At 45.7% G+C, this 20,324-nt stretch overlaps 1 protein-coding gene and 1 long non-coding RNA gene across 4 annotated transcripts in view; one reads left to right on the plus strand and one right to left on the minus strand.

Annotated features, from left to right (window-relative positions):
* Positions 1-3,194, minus strand: part of LOC111554036 — a 27,676-nt gene extending 24,482 nt beyond the window's left edge. The window contains exon 1 of the long non-coding RNA XR_002735133.3: positions 2,474-3,194. This is a non-coding gene — a long non-coding RNA (uncharacterized LOC111554036). The remainder of the gene's footprint in view (positions 1-2,473) is intronic.
* Positions 2,938-16,616, plus strand: LOC111554033 (carcinoembryonic antigen-related cell adhesion molecule 8). 3 transcript variants are annotated; one of them, XM_023229300.3, is made up of 7 exons: positions 2,938-3,179; positions 4,032-4,395; positions 4,655-4,660; positions 7,653-7,921; positions 8,322-8,576; positions 14,465-14,596; positions 16,425-16,616. In XM_023229300.3, the coding sequence occupies exons 1-6, from the start codon at positions 3,116-3,118 to the stop codon at positions 14,554-14,556; spliced, it is 1,050 nt and encodes a 349-aa protein (XP_023085068.1). In that variant the 5' UTR covers positions 2,938-3,115; the 3' UTR covers positions 14,557-14,596; positions 16,425-16,616. The 3 variants fall into 3 exon arrangements, with proteins under 3 accessions (XP_023085068.1, XP_023085067.1, XP_023085066.1); XM_023229299.3 differs by lacking the exons at positions 4,655-4,660; positions 7,653-7,921 and having other exon boundaries at positions 2,952-3,179; positions 4,032-4,391; positions 16,451-16,616; XM_023229298.3 differs by lacking the exons at positions 4,655-4,660; positions 7,653-7,921 and having other exon boundaries at positions 2,954-3,179; positions 4,032-4,391.
* Positions 16,617-20,324: the final 3,708 nt, after the last annotated feature.

Here is a 20,324-nt window from a genome sequence, read left to right on the forward strand (position 1 = left end):
GGAAGGAAGGAAGGAAGGAAGGAAGGAAGGAAGGAAGGAAGGAAAGAGAGGAAGAAAGAAAGGGAGGAAGAAAGAAAAGGGACCTGTGGGTCTTGGCTTTACTGGGGCCAGGATGCTATCTGACAGGTTTATTGACTGAGTTGGTTTAAAGCAGGCACTGGGGCCAGGAGATCACTCTGTGACTGAGAGGTGGTCACTTTAAATTTAAGAATAAAAAGGTCAAAATTGTCCTTTTAAAAGAACCAGCTGGAGAGAGGGGAGCCCAACACATTAAGCAGGAGAGATGCCTCTAAGATTTTATCTCTGGCCACCAACTGGAGCCATTTGGACCGGGTACAGTATTGAAAACTGTCATGGTGACCAAGCCCTGCCTCTGATATAAGGCACTTAAACTTACAACTTAAAAAAATCCAAGACAACATAAAATTATGAGCACTCGCGACACCCAGGGACACTAACAGGGTGTGGTGCTGAGCCCCAGAGTCAGGGTCCTGAGTTCTGGTCCCCTGGGAGTAAGAAATAAAGATGACTTGTCCCTGCTCCCTCTCTGCTCCCCTGACACTGATCTTCCCACCCTGTACCTCCCTCTTCTGCTCCCAAACCTCCAACCAGTGCTCAGCCGCAGACATCACTGCCCCAGGGCATACACAGTGCAGCCCACTGCACACAAACACAAACACAAACTCACAGGTGACACAAATCTGTGTCTGGGACATGTGATTGTGAAAGGGGGCGTACAGTGAACCTGCAGCCACAGAAACTGGGACTCATGTGGCTGGAACGTGATGGAGCTCTGACATAACATGTGGGTGACCTCGCGTGAAATGTGCAGATCCATGTGGAGTAAAACACGCAGCCTGGCCTGGGACTGCGGCCACCCACACTTCCCTTTCAGTCCCCCAGAGGGCGGCAGAGTCCCTCCAGCCTGGAGCCTTCCCAGCGACTGCTGACCTCCCTCAGCAGAACCCACAGCCAAGCAGGGTCCACCCTCACAGGGCACCCCAGCCCACGTCCTCCTTACCCTCCAAGCTCTCCATACAGACTCTATCAGCTCCTCCCTGCAGCCAGGCAGCTGCCAGCATGAGGCCACTCCCTCTGCAGGTACCTCCTGCCCCACACACCCACTCCCCTTCCCTGGGGTCCAGCTAAAAAGCCACTTTGGGAGGCCAAGGTGGGCGAATCACGAGGTCAGGAGATCGAGACCATCCTGGCTAACACGGTGAAACCCCGTCTCTACTAAAAATACAAAAAATTAGCCAGGCATGGTGGTGGGCACCCGTAGTCCCAGCTACTAGGGAGGCTGAGGTAGGAGAATGGCGTGAACCCGGGAGGCGGAGCTAAGAGTGAGCCGAGATCCCTCCACTGCACTCCAGCCTGGGCGACAGAGCGAGATTCCGTCTAAAAAAAAAAAACCAGCATCTGCCAGGGCAGCGCTGGTGCAGGCGACACCACTCTGGGCACTTTCACCTCATACTTTCACCTCAGGATCTCCTTCCATCCTCATCTCTTTCCGTGACTGCTCCCTAAATGCCCTACCCCCGCTCCATCTGTCCTGTTCTCTAGGGCATGACAGGCTGGGCCCAGCGCTGACACAGAACCACAGCTGCCTGAGGGCCCACAGTGCCTCTGGGGAATAGCCAGGCACCCTGTGACCTTCCCTCTGCACCTCAGGAAGCTCGAAGAGTATGTGATGATCACGCCCAGGCACTATCTGGGATGTGACCACCTGCCTGCCCCCTGCTGTCCTTCATGAAGCCAGGAGGGAGGACAGAGCTCTCTCATGTACACAACCTGGGGGCAAGGGATGAGCTCTCTTTGTTCCCAGAACATGGCCCATCCCTACCTGCCCTCTCAGGTGTGAGCAATGTCCCCCCCAGACGGACTCTCCGGCCACTGCCCATCCTTCCTCTACACAGAGGGGCCTGACCAGGTCCGAACTCTTAGGACAGACCCCAGGGGATGTCAGCATGGTGAGGGCTGAGCCCATCCTGGCTGCAGAGTAAGTTGGGATGAGTCTCTCCAGCTCTAAGCCCCTGCTGTGTCCCAGGCTCCCTCTCCTGGATCTCAGAGAGCAGTGTCCTGTGGGGCCCTTGAGCAACTCCCCACTTCCTGCTGCACTAGCCATGGGGAAGGTGGGGTGACCACAGGACAGTCAGCCGGGCGAAAACAGAGGACACCCAAGATGATCAGAGAGAACATGGAAGGCTCAAGCCCCAGCTCAGCTGCCAGAACCCAGAGAGCAAGAAAATGGCTGATACCTGTCCCTGGTGACCACTAGGCCCACAGCCCCCTACTGAGCAACCAGAACAGCCCTCTCTCTCGGGAGGCGTAAGAGATTATTTGCTCTGCACACCACCAGTAAGGACAGTTCCCTCTGGGATATCCAGGGCATTGAATGTCCATCCTTGGAAGCTGCAACCAAGCTTGACACAATGAGAGAGACGGATCCTCCCTCTCACCAGTGAGCACTCACCTCCCCAAAGCTCAGTGGTGGTGTCCCTGTGACAGGGTCCTTGCGGAGCCCCGACCTCCTGATCTGAAGGGAAGAGTCAGATGGGGAAGGGAGAGGGCAGGGGAAGCAACTGTGCACCCGACCTGGAGACATGGGCTGCAGGACGCTGAGGGCCCAGGGCTGTGCTCACCCAACCTACAGGGTGTGTGTGTGACTGTGTGTCTGTGTGTGTCTCTTTGTGTGTGTGTGTCTGTGTGTGTGTTTCTCTGTGTGTGTGTATCTCTTTGTGTGTGTGTGTGTCTGTGTGTGTGTTTCTCTGTGTGTGTGTATGTGTATGTGTGTGTGTGTGTCTGGGCATAGTGTGTGTAGAGGTTGGGTGAGAGAATCACTGTTGAAGGAGGCAGAGGCCTCAGCAATTCCCAGGGGCCTGAAACACAGACAGAAAATAAAGGGAAAGGAGGGACAAGGAGGCAAGACTGAGAGGGGAGGGGACAGAGAAGTGTCCTGGGCACAGACCCCGCCCATGAGCCTGAGAAGTGCTCCTGCCCCCAGAAGAGGCTCAGCACAGGAGGAGGAAGGACAGCACAGCTGACAGCGGTGCTCAGAAAGTTTCTGGATCCCAGGCTCATCTCCACAGAGGAGAACACACAGGCAGTAGAGACCATGGGGCCCATTTCAGCCCCTCCCTGCAGATGGTGCATCCCCTGGGCGGGGCTGCTGCTCACAGGTGAGAAGAGGGCTTCCTGGGAGAGGACAGGAGGAGGAAGCACAGTGACTGGCTGGGGTGTCCTGGGGAAGACGGGGCTCTGAGAGGGAACAGAAGGCTTCTGTTGGAGCCTTAACAGAGGAGAGGACACAAGAGAGGGGCAGGGGTCACAACAGGAAAATCACATTGAACTGGAATTGGTGAGAGGCAGGAACATCTCAAGTGTTCCATATTCCTGGTTAATTTATCACTGGCTGCTACATTTTGAAAAATGATAATAATAACCATACCAGATGACACTTCAAATAAAAGCATAACCAGGGTATGAAACATTGTCCTTAGCCAACAATGTCAGACATTGGCAAATAAACCCCAGGAAGCAGAGGGCCCTGGGAATGCTCACGAGCTCATCCACAGGAGTCTGCAGCCTGTCCCAGGCACTGGGGTGCAGCCAACATCACACAAATCCCTGCCTTCACAGAGCTCACACTCTCCTAGGGAGGAAGACAGACACACAAAGAGATCTAGAGTGTGAGGTCAGGTGATGACAAGAGCCCTGGAGAACACAGCAGGGAAAGGTCAGAAAGGGAAGACCCAGGGTCTCTAGAGGAGGTGTCAGGGAAAGGGTCTCCCAAAACACCTGATGTGAGCAGGATCTGAGGGCAGTGTGGAGGGAGCCACGAAGAACCCTGAAGAAGGGGATTTCACACAGGAAATGCTAAGGTCAGAGGTGTTGAAGAAATGGGGGCTGCTGACCTTGACTCAGTAGGACACACACACACACACAACCACAAACTCCAAAGCAGAAGTCCCCATTTTTCCACTCCAATACATAGGTTGTAATATTGATTGATGTTCTCTACCCCATCCTAGCCTCACTTTTCACCTTCTGGAACCCGCCCACCACTGCCCAGCTCACTATTGAAGCTGTGCCATCCAATGCTGCAGAGGGGAAGGAGGTTCTTCTACTTGTCCACAATCTGCCCCAGGACCCTCTTGGCTACAACTGGTACAAAGGGGAAATGGTGGATGCCAATCGTCGAATTATAGGATATGTAATAGCAACTCAAGTAAATATCTCAGGGCCTGCAGACAGCGGTCGAGAGACAATATACCCCAATGCAATCCTGCTGATGCAGAACGTCACCAGAAATGACACAGGATCCTACACCCTACAAGTCATAACGCTAAATCTTGTGAATGAAGAAGTAACTGGCCAATTCAGCGTACATCGTGAGTGATTCCCCATGACCTCTGGGTGTTGGGAGGTCAGTTCTACTTCACACACACAGGATTGTTAGGCCTGGGCTGTGCCTGTGTCCCACTCTGCATTACATCCCACTTTAGGGTTTGGACATGTAGTGCAGGACCCACACAGGGAAGATGGACTTCCACAGATCAGAATTCCTTTCCTGCATCCAGACCCTGCAGACACTCGCAGCAGAGGAAGGACAGTCTGATGGCGGGGGCTTAGCAGGAGATCAGTCTCAGCCAAGTACCCCGTGCCCTCCCCATGGACCTGACCCTGAGAAAGACTAAAGAACTGGGTCAGGGCCTGACCTGAGGGGTCCCCTGGGATCCTCACAGAGAAGCTCATCCCTGGACGCCCCTGTTCCAGACCCTTGTCCCAGGATCCTGACTCCAGGTGACCCCGGGGAACCTGTGCCAGCACTGGGTTGTGGCCTCCTGGGCAGGGCCAACTAGGAGCAAAGATTTACCAGCCGTCCAAGGGCTGTGGCTTCTGGAGCTGCTCACCAGCCAGGGCTCAGATCCAGAGCCTGGGTAAGGACAGAGTCTGTCCTTCGCCTGCGACTCAGAGTGGAGAGGACAGATGGGCAAGTTTCTTAGGTCATCAGCCAACTGGCCTGGGAGGCTTAGGAGACTATTATTTATTTTAATAGAAGCTTATTATTGAGAAGAAACGGAGGCACAGGAAGACACAGTCACTGAACCAGGGTCACACAAACACGAGGGACAGATCAGGGTCGCATGAGGTCTCTCTCCAGCCACAGCCCCATCCTCTCTTCCACAAAAAAGCAGGGCTTATTGCGTTCCATGGACCCCATGGTCATCCATTGACTCAAATCCTGTCTTCCTGGGCATCCAAAGCTCAGCGAAGTGAGAGCAAATAAACAACTGATTAATTTTTCCAGAACTGAATCACCTGCCCCAACTGTCAGAGCTGGTGCGAGAAATGTCCAGGCTCCCTCTAAAATCCTAACCCCACTCACTGAACCTGAAATCCTGTTTCCTGATGTGTTGCTGGCACTCCCATGGGAGGACAAAAGAGAAGACTTTGCTTTCTCTCCCCACTCACACCCTGCACCAGGACAGGCCCAACATGTGACACTCACTTGATCGTTCTCTCATGAAGGAGAGAGGGAATGAACGAGAGAATGAATGATCCAAAACCTCTTTAGAGACTAGATCCTGGATGGCCAGGCGGGTGCTGTCTGATGGGTTTACTGCCTGTTCCACATACATCTGTGTCCTCGTGATGGCATCATTGTGATAAATGGGGTCCTTCGGGTGGGGAGACGCATGAGCCACTGGCATTTCACTTAGACTCTAGCCAATTTGCAAAAACCTAATCAAACTCTATTTGTGTCTCCTGAGGTCAAGAGAAAATGAAGACAGCATTGCACATGCCTATTTTGGGTTCCTCTCAATCTTGCCTAACTCTGCGTAGGAATTAGGGGCAGGAAGCTTTCTAAATTTACTAACATAATACACATCCCTTCTCCTAATTTGGCATTGTTCCTCCCTTTATGGAACTGACACACCTAAGACTTCCTCTCTGACCGGTTGTGTCCTCCTAACAGGACTCACGTGCCTCCCTCTACCTGGGAGCTGCTAATTTTAAGCATACTTCAGGATCTTCCTTTGAGCATAATGTGATCCTGCTGGAATTCACAGGACACCTAAACCTTATTTTGTTATCAAAAGAAATACTCCTCCCACCAATTGATTTAGATCTGTGGACAATTAAGAGCAATTTATACTTATGGGAAAAATTTCATGTTTCCTCCAATTTTGTTTTTGATTGTAGTCAGAACATAATATCTAAACTCCTGACAAATTTTAAAATGCAAATTACAGTTACACATTGACCATCAAAACCCCAAACTCTGAAATGCTCCAAAATTCCACATTTTTTGGCCACTAACGTGATGCTCAAAAGAAATGCTCACGGGGCATTTTGGATTTGGGATTTTCAGATTTGAGATACTAAACTGGTATGTATACTGCAAATGTTCACAAATTTTAAAAAGTTAGAAATTCAAAATAGTTTTTGTTCCTAAGCCATATGTATAAGAAATACTCAATGTGTATGAACTATAGGCATGAAGCTGTACAGCACATCTCTAGAACCTCCTCATCCTGTGTAACTGAAACTGCAGACCCATGAACAACATTCCATTCCACCCACTCCCAGCCCATAGCAACCACCATTCTACTACGTGATTCCGTGAGTGTGACTATCCTAGGAACCTCATGTAAGTAGAATCCTACAGTATCTATCCTGTGAGTGACTTATTTCACTTTGCATAGTGTCTAATGGGAGAAAATATTTGCAAAACTTCTTCCCAAATTTCTCTCATAACTGTCAAACACCCATGGTCCATGACAGCCAGATTTCCAGCACTTCATGTTCCCTCTTCCCACCAGTCAGTATGCATTTGCAAATGTCCACATGTATTTATGGGAGGATCCACAGCTCCTCACCTGCCCTCTGCAGGGAAAGAAGGGACATTAAAAACCAAGGAAAGGAAACATGGTTCTGCTCCAAAGCCACCTGCTCTTGCCTGTCCCCTTCACTCCTTCTAGATCATTCCTTGGACTCTGCTCTATCTTTAGAGGTCACTGGCCCAAGTAAGTCACGATGAAACACCTGGGAAACACTGCCCTACCTTGTGGCTCCACTGCCTGATGATGGAACCAACCTCCAGGCTTGCCCCTGGGCTCCTCTGTGTTATTTCTGTTGAAATACCCAGTCCCAGGTCAGGCTGCCCAGTATCCTCAGGAATTAAGGACAATGGCAAGTCCCATCATCTCCCATCTCTAGAATGTTCTCGGAAACAGAACTCTCAAAAACACACCTCAAGGGGCAAAGTAGGACTGTGAAGCTGGAAGGGACCCAGCACCTATATGTTCCAGGTGAGGACCCCAAGGTGGGCTAGGCAGGCAGCCAGTCAGGGAGGGACGAGAAAAGGCACCGGGATCTGTAACTCCCTGTCCTGGGTGTGTCCACAACCCAGCGCTGCTGCTTAATTCACACTTGAGAAAGTCTGTGCTTCTCCCACACAGAGAAGGCGGCCTCATGGTCTCTGAGCCCTGATCATCGTGCGTCTGTCTTGTGACACACACACCTGCCGTGGGCTTTTAAGGACTCGAGTAGGCTGAGAGGTGGGAGATGCCAACTCTGATTGAAAGATGCCTGTGGAGGAATCAAAGGTGCCACATAGGACAGTCTTCTCTCTGTTCTCTGCACAGCGGAGACTCCATCTCCAGCAACAACTCCAATCCCGTGGAAGACAGGGATGCTGTGGCCTTAACCTGTGAACCTGAGACTCAGAACACAACCTACCTGTGGTGGGTAAATGGTCAGAGCCTCCCAGTCAGTCCCAGGCTGCAGCTCTCCAATGGCAACAGGACCCTCACTCTACTCAATGTCACAAGGAATGACGTAGGACCCTATGAGTGTGAAATACAGAACCCAGTGAGTGTGAACTTCAGTGATCCAGTCACCCTGAATGTGCTCTGTGAATATCTTCTGTTCCTCTGTGGCCCAGGCCGCCAGCCCAAATCCACACAGCCAGAGGCCGGGCTTCTCAGTCCCTCTCAGCTCCAAAGATGCAGATCCCCACCCCTATATACCCAGCTGGTCATGACTTTCTACCCCAGGCAAACATGGGTAGGCCCAGCCTCAACCAAGAATAAGAGGGGAGGTGGTGTCCCTGTCATGGGAGACTTGGGGTCCACATCTTCTGATGGGAGAAACGGGTAAATGTCTTGGACTCTGTCTCAGTAGACACAGAAGGGGTTTGGATGGGAGTTTAGGGTTGTGACTTGGCTCAGAGGGACACTGTGGCCTTTCTACAGACCAGGAGCTTCCCCTTCCCTCTGATGACATCACCTGTGGCTTTATTCTCTTTGCTCCAGATGGCCCAGATGCCCCCAACATTTCCCCTTCAGACACCTATTACCTTCCAGGGGTAAATCTCAACCTCTCCTGCCATGCGGCCTCTAATCCACCAGCACAGTATTCTTGGTCTATCAATGGCACATTCCAGCAACACACACAAAAGCTCTTTATCCCCAACATCACTGCAAAGAACAGCGGATCCTATGCCTGCCACACCACTAACTCAGCCACTTGCCGCAACAGGACCACAGTCAGGATGATCACAGTCTCTGGTAAGTGGATCCCTGGAGCACTGGCAGTATGTTTTCTGGTAGAGTCCATCTGGTTTTCAGAGATGAGCCAGAAAAAAAGTTTTATTCCCAGCCTGTGTCCAATGGCACAAACAAATCCCCAGTTTTTCTCCTAAACCCTCCCAATTCATCTCTACAGACTCTCTTCTGCCTGTTTTTCTGATTTCTCTTGGCTGACCTTGGGGCTAACCTGAGAAATGTGGAAAGGGGCCTTCGTCAGCCCCAGAGCCCTATGTCGTGGAAAGGGCTTCACAAAGGGGGAAGAAGGAGGGTCCTCAAGGTCAAGTTGCTTTTCTTTGTCACCAGCACATGGCACTCCCTATATTTCTGTTACCCCTTTGTTTTCTTTTACCTATGCCATTAGCTGAAAGAAACATCCAAGGCTTTGAAACAAGTCACGTTCTCCAAATGAGAGGAGGAAGCCCCTTGGATGAGGGAGGAGCAGCTCAGACTCTGCTCCCATCTCTGCCCCCAGCTCCCCTGGTGACACCTGGGGAGTGACTGGGGTGTATGGAGAAGGTGCCCAGGTGGCCTGTCCCAAATCTGGCTAAATCAAGTTGCCTGTTGAAGCCAAACCTCCCCCAAGTCAGGCTGCAGAAAAACGGGAAGACAGGGAGCCTCCAGGAAGACTCCTCAGCTGTGTCCTGGCTCTGAAGTCACTCCTGCATGAGGCTGTGGGCACAGCACAGAGGACAGTGAGTGATGCACACTTGGAGACATAGGGAGATTCAGCCACAGGGGTTCTGCATGGGAGGGAAGGGGCAGTGCCAGTGTGTATTTATAGAGGTAAGACTACCAGCCACTATATATATATTTTACATGAGACCATTAACTATGTTTTTTCTTTTCTTTTTTTTTTTGAGATGGAGTTTCACTCTTGTTGCCCAGGTTGGAGTGTAATGATGTGATCACGGCTCATCACAACCTCCGCCTCCTGGGTTCAAGCAATTCTCCTGCCTCAGCCTCCCAAGTAGCTAGGATTACAGGCATGCGCCAACACGCCCAGCTAATTTTCTATTTTTAGTAGAGACGGGGTTTCTCCATGTTGGTCAGGCTGGTCTTGAACCCCCGACCTCAGGTGATCTGCCTGCCTTGGCCTCCCAAAGTGCTGGGATTACAGGCATGAGCCACCATGCCCGGCCACCATTAACTATTACGATGCGTGCAATTTAGTGTTGTGTAACCATCACCACCATCTATTTCCAGAACTTTTTCATCTTACCATATTAAATAAATTTCTCTACCCAATAAACAGTAACTCTTACTCCTTCTCCCCCTAACCCCTGGTAACCTCCATTCTACTTTCTGTCTCTATGTAATTGTATTCTAACAACCTTATATAAATGGAATTATATAACAGTCCGCCTTTTGTGTCTGGCTTGTTCCACTTAACATAATGTTTCTAAGGTTCATCCATTTTGCACCATGTATCAGAATTTTCTTCCTTATTAAGATTGAAGAACATTCCATTGTATGGATACACCTCATTTTTCTACCCACTTATCTTTCAATGGACTTTTCAGTTGTTTCCACCTTTTGGTTGTTGTATGACTAACACTGCTGTGAACATTAGTGTACAAATATCTATTCAAATTCCTTCCAGTTCTCTTGCATATACGTCCAGAAGTTGGATTGTTGGATCAAATGGTAATCCTTTGCTTAATTGTTTGAGAAACAGCCATACCATTTTCCACAGAGGCTATAACATTTCATACTTCTATCAGCAGTGCACTAGAGCTCCAATTTTTCCACCTCCTTAAAAACACTTGTTTGTGTGTGTGTGGTTTTTTCCTAATCAAAGCCATCCTAATATGTTTGAGGTATTCCATCATTGGGGTTTTGTTTTGCATATCTCTAAGTATTAGTGATGTGGAGCATCTTCGCATGTGCTAATTGGCCATTTGTATGTCGCCCAGGCTGGAGTGCAGTGGCGCCATCTCAGCTCACTGCAAGCTTCGCCTCCCGGGTTCACGCCATTCTCCTGCCTCAGCCTCCCAAGTAGCTGGGACTACAGGTGCCTGCCACCACATCCGGCTAATTTTTTGTATTTTCAGTAGAGACGGGGTTTCACCATGTTAGCCAGGATGGTCTCGATCTCCTGACCTTGTGATCCACCCGCCTCAGCCTCCCAAAGTGCTGGCATTACAGGCGTGAGCCACTGCCACCACGCCCAGCCAGTCTTTTGTCCTTTTTTAATTGGGTTGTTGGATTTTTGCTGTTGTGAATTTGTAGTAGTTCTTCATATATTCGGAAAATTAATCCCTTATCAGACATGATTTGCAAATATTTTTCCCACTTCAAGGGTTGCGTTTTCACTTCCTCGACAATGTTCTTTGATATATAAAAGTTATTGATTTTCATGAAGTTCAACTTATCCATTTTTTCTTTTGTTGCCTATGCTTTTGTTGTTATAACCAAGAAACCACTGTGAAATCCAATGTCGTGGAGTTTTTTTCCCTGTGTTTCCTTCTGAGAGTTTTATAGTTTTTACTCTTACATTTGGTCTTTGACCTACTGTGGGTTAGTTTTTTGTGTATGGTGTCAGGTAAAGGTTCAGCTCATCCTTCTGCATGGATTTCCAGCTTTCCCAAAATCATTTGTTGAAAAGACTACACTTTCTTCATTCAGTGGTATTGGCACCCTTATCAAAAATCATTTGGCCATATATGCAAGCATTCCTTTCTGGGCTTTCTGTTCCATTCCACTGGTTTCTATGTCCTCCTTTATGCAAGTACCACATTGTATTGATTACTGTGGCTTTGTAGTAAATGCTGAAATCAGGATTCAGCATTTTTTCTCAAGGTTCTTTTTTTCACGATTGTTTGCTATTTTGAGTCCTGAAATTCCATATGAACTTCAGGATAAATTTTTCTCTTTCTGCAAAAAAAAAAAAAAAAGTCATTGGAATTCTGAAAGAAATCGTGTTGAATCCATAGCTCCCTTTGGGTAGTACTGTCCTCCTAACAATACTGAGTCTTCCAATCATGGGTAGTACTGTCCTCCTAACAATACTGAGTCTTCCAATCCAGAAAAACAAAATGTCTTCCCATTTATTGAGGTTGTCTTTAATTTCCTTCAGCAATGTTTTCTAGTTTTCCGAATACAATCCTTTCACCTCCTTGGTTAAACTTATCCCTAAGTATTTTATTATTCTTTTTGATGTTAATGTGAATTAAATTTTTTTTCTTAATTTCCTTTTTAGATTGTTCATTGTTAGTATACAGAAATGCAACTGATGTTTGCACGTTGATTTTGTATCCTGCAACATTACTGAATTTATTCATAAATTCTAACAGGTTTTTTTCATCTTTAGAGTTTTCTACATAGAAGTTCAAGTTATCTGTGAACAGACAGATAATTTTACTTCTTCTTTCCCATCTGAAAGTCTTTCTTTTTTTTTCTTGCCTAACTTCTCTGGCTAGGACTTGTAATACTATGTTAAACAGACATGGCAAAAGCAGGCATCCTTGTCTTGTTCCTGATCATAGGGAGAAAACTTTCAGTCTTTCTCTATTGAGTATGATGTTAGCCTTGGGCTTTTCATATACTGCGTTTATTATACTGAGATGGTTTCCTTCCAGTCATACTAGCATGCTTTTATTAAGAAAGAATATTGAATTTTGTCAAATGAAATTTTTATTCAAACTTCCTACTAATTATAGATCTATTTAGATTTTTTGTGTGTGTTTCTAGGAATTTGTCCATTTCACCTAGGTTATCCACTTTATTGGCATGCAGTTATTCATAGTATTTTTGTAAACAATATTTCTCTAGAACTGATATATAATATCTTCATTTTCTTTTCTTCTTTCTTTTTCTTTTTCTTTTTTTTTTTTTTTTTTTTTTTTTGAGAGCAAGAGAGAGAGAAAGAGTCTCATTCTTTAGGCTAGCCTGGGCTGGAGTGCAGAGGTGTGATCACAACTCACTATAGTCTCAACCTCCTGAGCTCAAGTGATCCTCCCAACTCAGCTTCCCAGGTAGCTGAAACTACAGGCGCATGCCACCATGCCTGGCTGATTTTTTTTTTTTTTTTTTAATTTTGTAGAGACAGGATCTCCCTATGTTGCCCTGGCTGGTTTCAAACTCCAGGCCTCAAGCAATCCTTCCGATTTGGCTTCCCAAAGTGCTGGGATTGAAGGTATAAGCCACCATGCTGGGAGTCCATTTTCATTTCTGAGTATAGCAATTTCAATCTTCTCTCTTTTTTTCTTAGTCAATCTAGTTAATGGTTATCAGTTTTGTTGATCTTATTTTGAAGAACCAACTTTTGGTTTCAATGATTTCCTCTACTGTTTTTCCATTCTCCATTTCATTTATATCAACTCTAATCCTTATTACTTCCTCCATTCACTGTGTTTGGGTTTAGTTTGTTTTTCTCCTATATCATGAAGTTGTAAATTAGGTTGTTGATTTGAGATGTTTCCTCTTTTGTAATGTAAGAGTTTACAGTTACAAATTTCTTGCACAAGATTCTTAACTTCTCTGAGCCTCAGATTTCTCAACTGAAAATTGCAGTAACAGTGTTTGCTTCATTGCTTGGTTTTAAGGGTTTAATGTAATCATCAATGAAACCTTCAGCAAAATGCCTCACACAGAGGAAATGTCTCATAAATTTTAGCTGGTATATTACTACTATTATCATTAGCTTCAAGTTGGATAGTCCTAGAATCAAATCTCAAGTCTACTTCTCACCAGTCATATGACATCAGGAAAGTTTTTTCGCCACTCTAAGCCTTTGTCGTCTCATCTGTAAAATGGAAATAATGTCTACCTGACAGGGTTATTGTATAAAACAAATGAGATACAGGTAAAGTATTTAGCACAGGGCCTGGCCCATAGCAGGCGCCCCTCAACAGTAGCTAACATAGCATTAATAATCAACCTGAGTTGACTGGTGAGGGCCAAAAGTAAACGGTTCCAATAGAAATAAAGAAACAGATGCAAAAGGTTATGTGTCTGTGTGTCTGTGTGTGTGTGTGTGTGTGTGTGTGTGTGTGTAAAAGATATCTTACGTAAATACACACACATATTTAAAAAAGAGGCAACACAGAAAACACGAGGACATAGTTACTGGCTACATGTGAAAGAGAGAGAAAAAAAGCTAAGTGCAAAGAATCAAACCAAGTATGTTAGTTTTTACCCAATGAGATGCAACCAAGATGGGATTAGACATGCAAGATGATTTATTAGGAAAAACACCCGTGAGGGAAAGTGGGGCAGGTGTGAGAGGAGCCCAGGAGAGCCCTCAGACCACGATGCAGATTTGATTCCTGTGAAGGAGAAAGAAAAGGAAGTTTTAGATAACAGTGCAGTTCTAAGTGAGTTTAGGCAAGGCTGATGGGGCGTCCTCCAACCAGTCACCCGTCAGAGTTAAACAGAGTCTCACAATACTGGGCTTGCTTCCATACCCCTTCTGAGAGCCCCTGGAAAGAGAGGTCTCCGTGCAAAGGAGGTGGTCAATTTGGAATGCCCTGACCTGGGCCTTCTGTCAATCAACTCCCTGCCATAGAGACCTGCCAAAAGTAAGACACTGAGAAAAAGATGCAACCGTGAAAAGGTGGAAAGTTCTAATGACACATAAGATAGCAATCAGCTTTTTCACATCACAAAGCCTTCAAAAATATCTAAGTAAAGAAAGGCCAGGATGAAATTGGCAGAAGCCTGATCACCAGCCTAGAAACATGGTGACAGGGAAAAAACCCTGCAAGAATACAGATGGCTAATCACCTCCCAGCAAGCTTCCCACAAAAAATAATGTATTCCTTAAAAAAACAAGTAGAGACTACTTCATGCTAGGAGCTGGTTCCTGGGGTACCCCACTGTAAAATGGCATCACCTTCATTCTTTCTTTTCTTTTCTTTCCATGACAGATGCTTCAATGCAAGGAAGTTCTCCTGGCCTCTCAGCTAGGGCCACTGTCAGCATCATGACTGGAATACTTGCCAGGGTGGCTCTGACATAGTAGCCCTGGTGTAGTTTCTGCATTTCAGGAAGACTGGCAGGTATGATGGCCTTTCCTCTTGTCCTGTTTCCTGCAGGGCTGACTGCCATGCTTGGGAGAGAGACCTGTATACTGGGACTGGATCTCCTCTTCCTCCCAATAAACTCCTGCTTCTCAGCACTAATTCCTGCAGGTCTCTTCTTCCCTGGTCTGCATGCTTCCTGTACCCCATTGTCTCTTAGACATAATTATCCCCAACCTCTGCTCATTTGTTTCCCAGATTCAATACACTATGAAAGTCTTCTGATCCTTTCTTAACATCTCTCACTTGCGTCATTCTCTCCATTCCCACAGACCTCAACAACTGTTCAAAGTCCTGCTTGACTCCCTGTCTCCAGTCTTCAAAATCTTCCTTGCATATGACTGTCTCATTACCTTCCTAAAATCTAGTTCACTCATCTACTGAAGAATCTAAAGGGGCCTATTCTGGCATATTTTATAAGTTCACATTTCTTCTCTTTACTAATCCTTCTCAATTCCTTTACCTCTACTTCCTAGTATAATTCCTCCATCCTAATTAGAACTGTCTTCCTACACATCCCTGCACCTCTATCCCATATACACATAGAACTCTTAGTTCCAATGCTATGCTTAGAAACAGGGTAATCTGCCGGACGCAGTGGCTCACGCCTGTAATCCCAGCACTTTGGGAGGCCGAGGCAGGTGGATCACGAGGTCAGGAGATGGAGACCATCCTGGCTAACACGGTGAAACCCTGTCTCTACTAAAAATACAAAAAATTAGCCGGGCATGGTGGCAGGCACCTGTAGTCCCAGCTACTCGGGAGGCTGAGGCAGGAGAATGGTGTGAACCCTGGAGGCGGAGCTTGCAGTGAGCCGAGATGGCGCCACTGCACTCCAGCCTGGGCGAGAGAGCGAGACTCCGTCTCAAAAAAAACAAAACAAAAAAAAGAAACAGGGTAATCTCCCATCCACTATCTGAACTGTGGAGTTACCCACATACTCTTCAAAACAAGCAACCTCTGACCTCATGGAGAACAATGACTCTAGCATTAATGTGTGAACCTGAGATTCAGGACACAACCTATGTGTGGTTGAGAATCTTTTCCTGATGACCAATTCATGTGTTCATGAAAGATACAGAAATGAAGAAGGCAAGGTCCCTACCCCAGAGAACATACAGCCTAAGACAGGAGATAAGATATGAAAAATAATCGTGATACCAAAATAGAAAAAAGTGAATGCCACAAGAAATCAGAGAAATCTGACGGGAAATATAGCCACACAATGGAATCACTGAGAAACATTTTTTTAAATGATGCTCAAGCCCCACCCATAAATTCTGACCTACTATCTGGAGTGGGACCCAGGTATTGGTAATTTTTAAGCCTTCCCAGATGCTACTAACACGTAACCAGGATGGAGAACTCCTGTTCTAATAGGTAGAACGTGAGGCTAAAACAATAGTTCTTTAGCTGGGAGCATTAGAATTTCCTAGAAAATTTTTTCAACATATACAAGCCTATACTTTGCTGGCCGTATTCATTAATGGGCTCCACCAAGAACTCAGTAATCCAGTTGAAAAACAGAAGCTAAGTGGAAAAGCTGCCTTATTTGATATGTTAAATTACATGGAAAGCATTGTCAACTGATAAGTGCTGCTAAACCTTCTCTAAGTTATACTTACGGGTATGTTACTGATATGAGTGTTCCAAAAATTACGTGAGATTCCTAGAAATCGAATATGTTATCAGTCATAATGTCATATGCCACAGAAGTAACTAAATTTCTATGTGAGCCGTGTCTTTATCATAATGAACTCCCCTCAGAGTTTTAACCATAGTCATTTTCAATCTTTGTCATTTACAGACTGTTGTTTTTATTCTTCCTCAAAGCATTTGCAATCAGCTACCATTCAAAATTGCTTCTTCTTCAAGATTTATGGAAAAGACTCTGACAAGCACTCTCGAACACAAGTTTCTGATAACTTGAAGATCATACCACTGAACTGTCCAAGAACTTGCAAACAGGCTGATACCTTCCTGAAATTGCTCACCAAAACACAGAATGAAAAAAACATCAATTTCATTGAACTGAATAATAATGAGGATAATGTTTTTAAGTTTTTGTTTGTTTGTTTGTTTGTTTGTTGAGATGGAGTCTGGCTCTGTCACCCAGGCTGGAGTGCAGTGGCGTGGTCTCAGCTCACTGCAAGCTCCGCCTCCTGGGTTCACACCATTCTCCTGCCTCAGTCTCCCGAGTAGCTGGGACTACAGGCGCCCACCACCACGCCCGGCTAGTTTTTTGTATTTTTGGTAAAGACGGGGTTTCACCGTGGTCTCGATCTCCTGACCTCATGATCCGCCTGCCTCAGCCTCCCAAAGTGCTGGGATACTGCATCTGGCCCATTTTTAAGATTTTTTTATTTGAAAATTTGCCAATTCTTTAAGTGTTTTCTTTTTCAGATTTATGAATTTCTTCATCTTTTAAGCTATCTATAGCTTACTGCAATTTGGTAAAGTAGACTTTTGTGAACAAAAATTATAATACTTACTTTTGCTCCCTACCTGCCACAGAACTAGGCAACTATTCATGAGTATTCATATGTTTATTGTAATTCAGTTATTTGCACAAGTTCAGTGAGAATCTGCTATCTTTATAATGGGACATATTTTAAAACATCCCTTATATTACCAAGGCTTTGATTGGGATGTTATATTTGAGAATATACATAGAATGATAGATTAACTGAGTGTCTAATCTATCGTGTCAACCCCAAATTTTTATGTATGAGATCCTTTAGTCCACCCAATGGCTGACGTTAGCAGCATCTTTAACACAACTGTTTGTTCAAATGTACTATGGTCCCTTTTAGAGTCAGACTCCTAGACTTACTTGTTCTCACTGCCTGTTTTAATTTAACCCAGGCATGCAACGCTAGATAATAAAATTGCTCCCTATTGGCTGATCAGAGAGGAGTCTGTATAGTTTATGATGCTTCTTGTTGCACATGGACAAATATATCAGGTGTTATAGAGTCTCAGTTACAAAAATTAACAAACATGCTCCTTGGTTAAAATGGCTACACTCATCTGGTTCATTCTTTGATCTATTCTATTTCAGTTGGTTTGCATCTTGCCAAAGGTGCATACTCCAAACTCTTAACATTATCTTCCTCACAGTCATACTAGCGGTCTCCCTGGTGTGCTGTAATCTCTAAAAGTTTTAAACGTTTGCGTGATGCCATCCATCAAATATCAAATGGTCTCTATTTGGCTGGAATTACATAAACTCAAAGAAATGTGTGATTAGGAGGGTATCATAACCTATAAATGATGGAAGCCAAAAATGATGATAACTGAGGGTAATGCTAATGCTTTAAGTTTTGGTCACACTCTCACTTCAGTGAGAGTCTAAAGACTCCAAATTAGACCCACTCATGCTAAATGCTACATACTCCAACTGGAATTTTAAGGAAGCAGATCTCAAAACAGACTAGTGTTTTCTGAAAACAGAAGATTCCAGTCTCCCTAAGTCAACATCATAAGGAAGTCCCGTCTGCTTTAACATTTACCCCAAAAAAACGTAACCTGAAGTACCCTGATGTTAACCAATCCATTTATTTCTATGGCTCTGTTTACTGGTTCCAATTTGACAAAACCCATTGTTCTGTTATTGCATTGCCCAGGGGGAGCTATCATTGTGTTCGTAGAGTGGGAGCTGCCCCAAATCCTGAATCACAAATAAAAGCCAATTAGATCTATAACTACATTAGTTGAAATGTCTTTTGATGCATGTTCACAGCCAGCAATGGTTAGTGGAGTCTCTCCAGCTGCAGCATTTTCACCCTGACCCTCCCGCCTCCCTCTTTCACTTACAAGGACGCTTCTGATTACACTGGGCCTCACCAGATAATCCGGAATAACCTCCCATCTCAAGAGTGACGTCTTTTTGCCAAATAAAGTAACATGCACAGGTTCCGTGGATAAGGATGTGGACATTTTGGGGAGGCCTGACACTGGTAACTTTCATAAACATCACCCACAACAAAAATTTCCTTTGCCTTCTTTCTATATCTCACTGTTCTGTGTGAATCACAGGCAAGAGCACCAACTTTGAGGTGAAACACACCAGCTCTGCTACGAACTGGCTGGATGATCCTGGACCACTCACTTCACCTCCCACAGCCTTTTCTCATCTGCAGCACAAAGATGACTCTTACTGTATCTGAAGATGACAGTCCAAGAGTAAATTAAGATGTGTAAGGTATTAGTCACAGAGCCTGTACCCAATGAGCACTCGGTAAACATTCCTTTCAGTCTGTTCTTTTCACCATCCCATTTCTCTCATCCTCACCCATCTTCTTCTTCATCTCCTCTCTCTTCATCGACTTACACACTCTTAACTTGCCATTGAGAAAGAAGTCATGCTCCCCATTCTCTTGGGACTCTGCTGGGCTGTTCTCGTGATAGAATCTGCCATCCACTTAAGACAGCCCACATTATTTATACAAAGAGGTCTGTTTAAAACAAGAAATCCTCTTTATGTTCACATAAATTGATACGCGCCTTCTCTTAACTTACACATACCAGTCCCAATTCTGCCCTGTTAATTCATACATGCACTTCCATATTTCACACTTCTTCAGTCTTTCTCTTTACAACCTATAAACAAGAGTAGTACTGAGACAAAAGTAATAACCAGGGTTACAAGAGGGGATTCCTTTAGCAAAATGAATATTTTCCTTTAACAAGACGAATGCTTTCTTTGATGAGATGAATGCTATGTGCAAGGCAGCCCTGAAGCCTGTTTCTGTACTTGGCTTACATCAAAGCCATTTGAGTCTAGGACACACTCTCAGAAAACAATTGTGACAGAAGCCACACGCATTCTGGGTATCCCTGCTGTTGGGTAAAGGCATTTTCACAGAATCTTGTGCATGAGTTATTGCTCCCCAATCCTTCCACTCCTGGAAGTTAAGCTGCTTCTGCTTAACCATCTTCATCTCCAGTTGGCCTGCTAGGACCCTGGCTGGAAAATACCTCCTCACCCTACACGTCCAGGATGGCACCTTTTCCTATTCCCATAATCATAATAGTTTGCACTGACTTGGCACTATGTGCCAGGCACTATTCTAAGATCTTTCCATGTAGCTAACATCTTCACAAAAATTCCTGCATGTTATCCCCATTTTTACAGATTAAAAAAATGAAGCAGGCTGGGTGCGGTGGCTCACACTTGTAATCCCAGCACTTTGGGAAGCTGAGGCAGGCGTATCACAAGGTCAGGAGTTTGAGACCATCCTGGCCAACATGGTGAAACCCCATCTCTACTAAAAATACAAAAAAAAAATTAGTCAGGTCTGATGGCAGGAGCCTGTAGTCCCAGCCACTCGGGAGGCTGAGGCAGGAGAATAGCATGAACCCAGGAGGCAGAGCTTGCAGTGAGCCGAGATCGCGCCATTGCACTCCAGCCTGGGTGACAGATTGAGACTCCGTCAAAAAAAAATGAGGCAGAGAAGTAATGTACCCACTATCACCCAACTCCATAATTTAACCTCATCCTCCACTTCACCTGGGAAGAGGATACCCTGAGATTTCCAAGGTCTCCTAAATGACATCCACCTTCCAGAATGATTTTTGCCGCCTCTACTTTCAGGATTTGACAAAGAGCCAGCATTTTGTGTTCTGTCTCACCCTTCACTTATGCATCTGTTCCCTAATGCCACACTCACAACTGCACAGCCCTGCATAAAAGCTGGCTTTGAGG

The sequence above is a fragment of the Piliocolobus tephrosceles genome, chromosome 21 (assembly GCF_002776525.5).
Source record: "Piliocolobus tephrosceles isolate RC106 chromosome 21, ASM277652v3, whole genome shotgun sequence".
Classification (NCBI taxonomy): Eukaryota; Metazoa; Chordata; class Mammalia; order Primates; family Cercopithecidae; genus Piliocolobus; species Piliocolobus tephrosceles.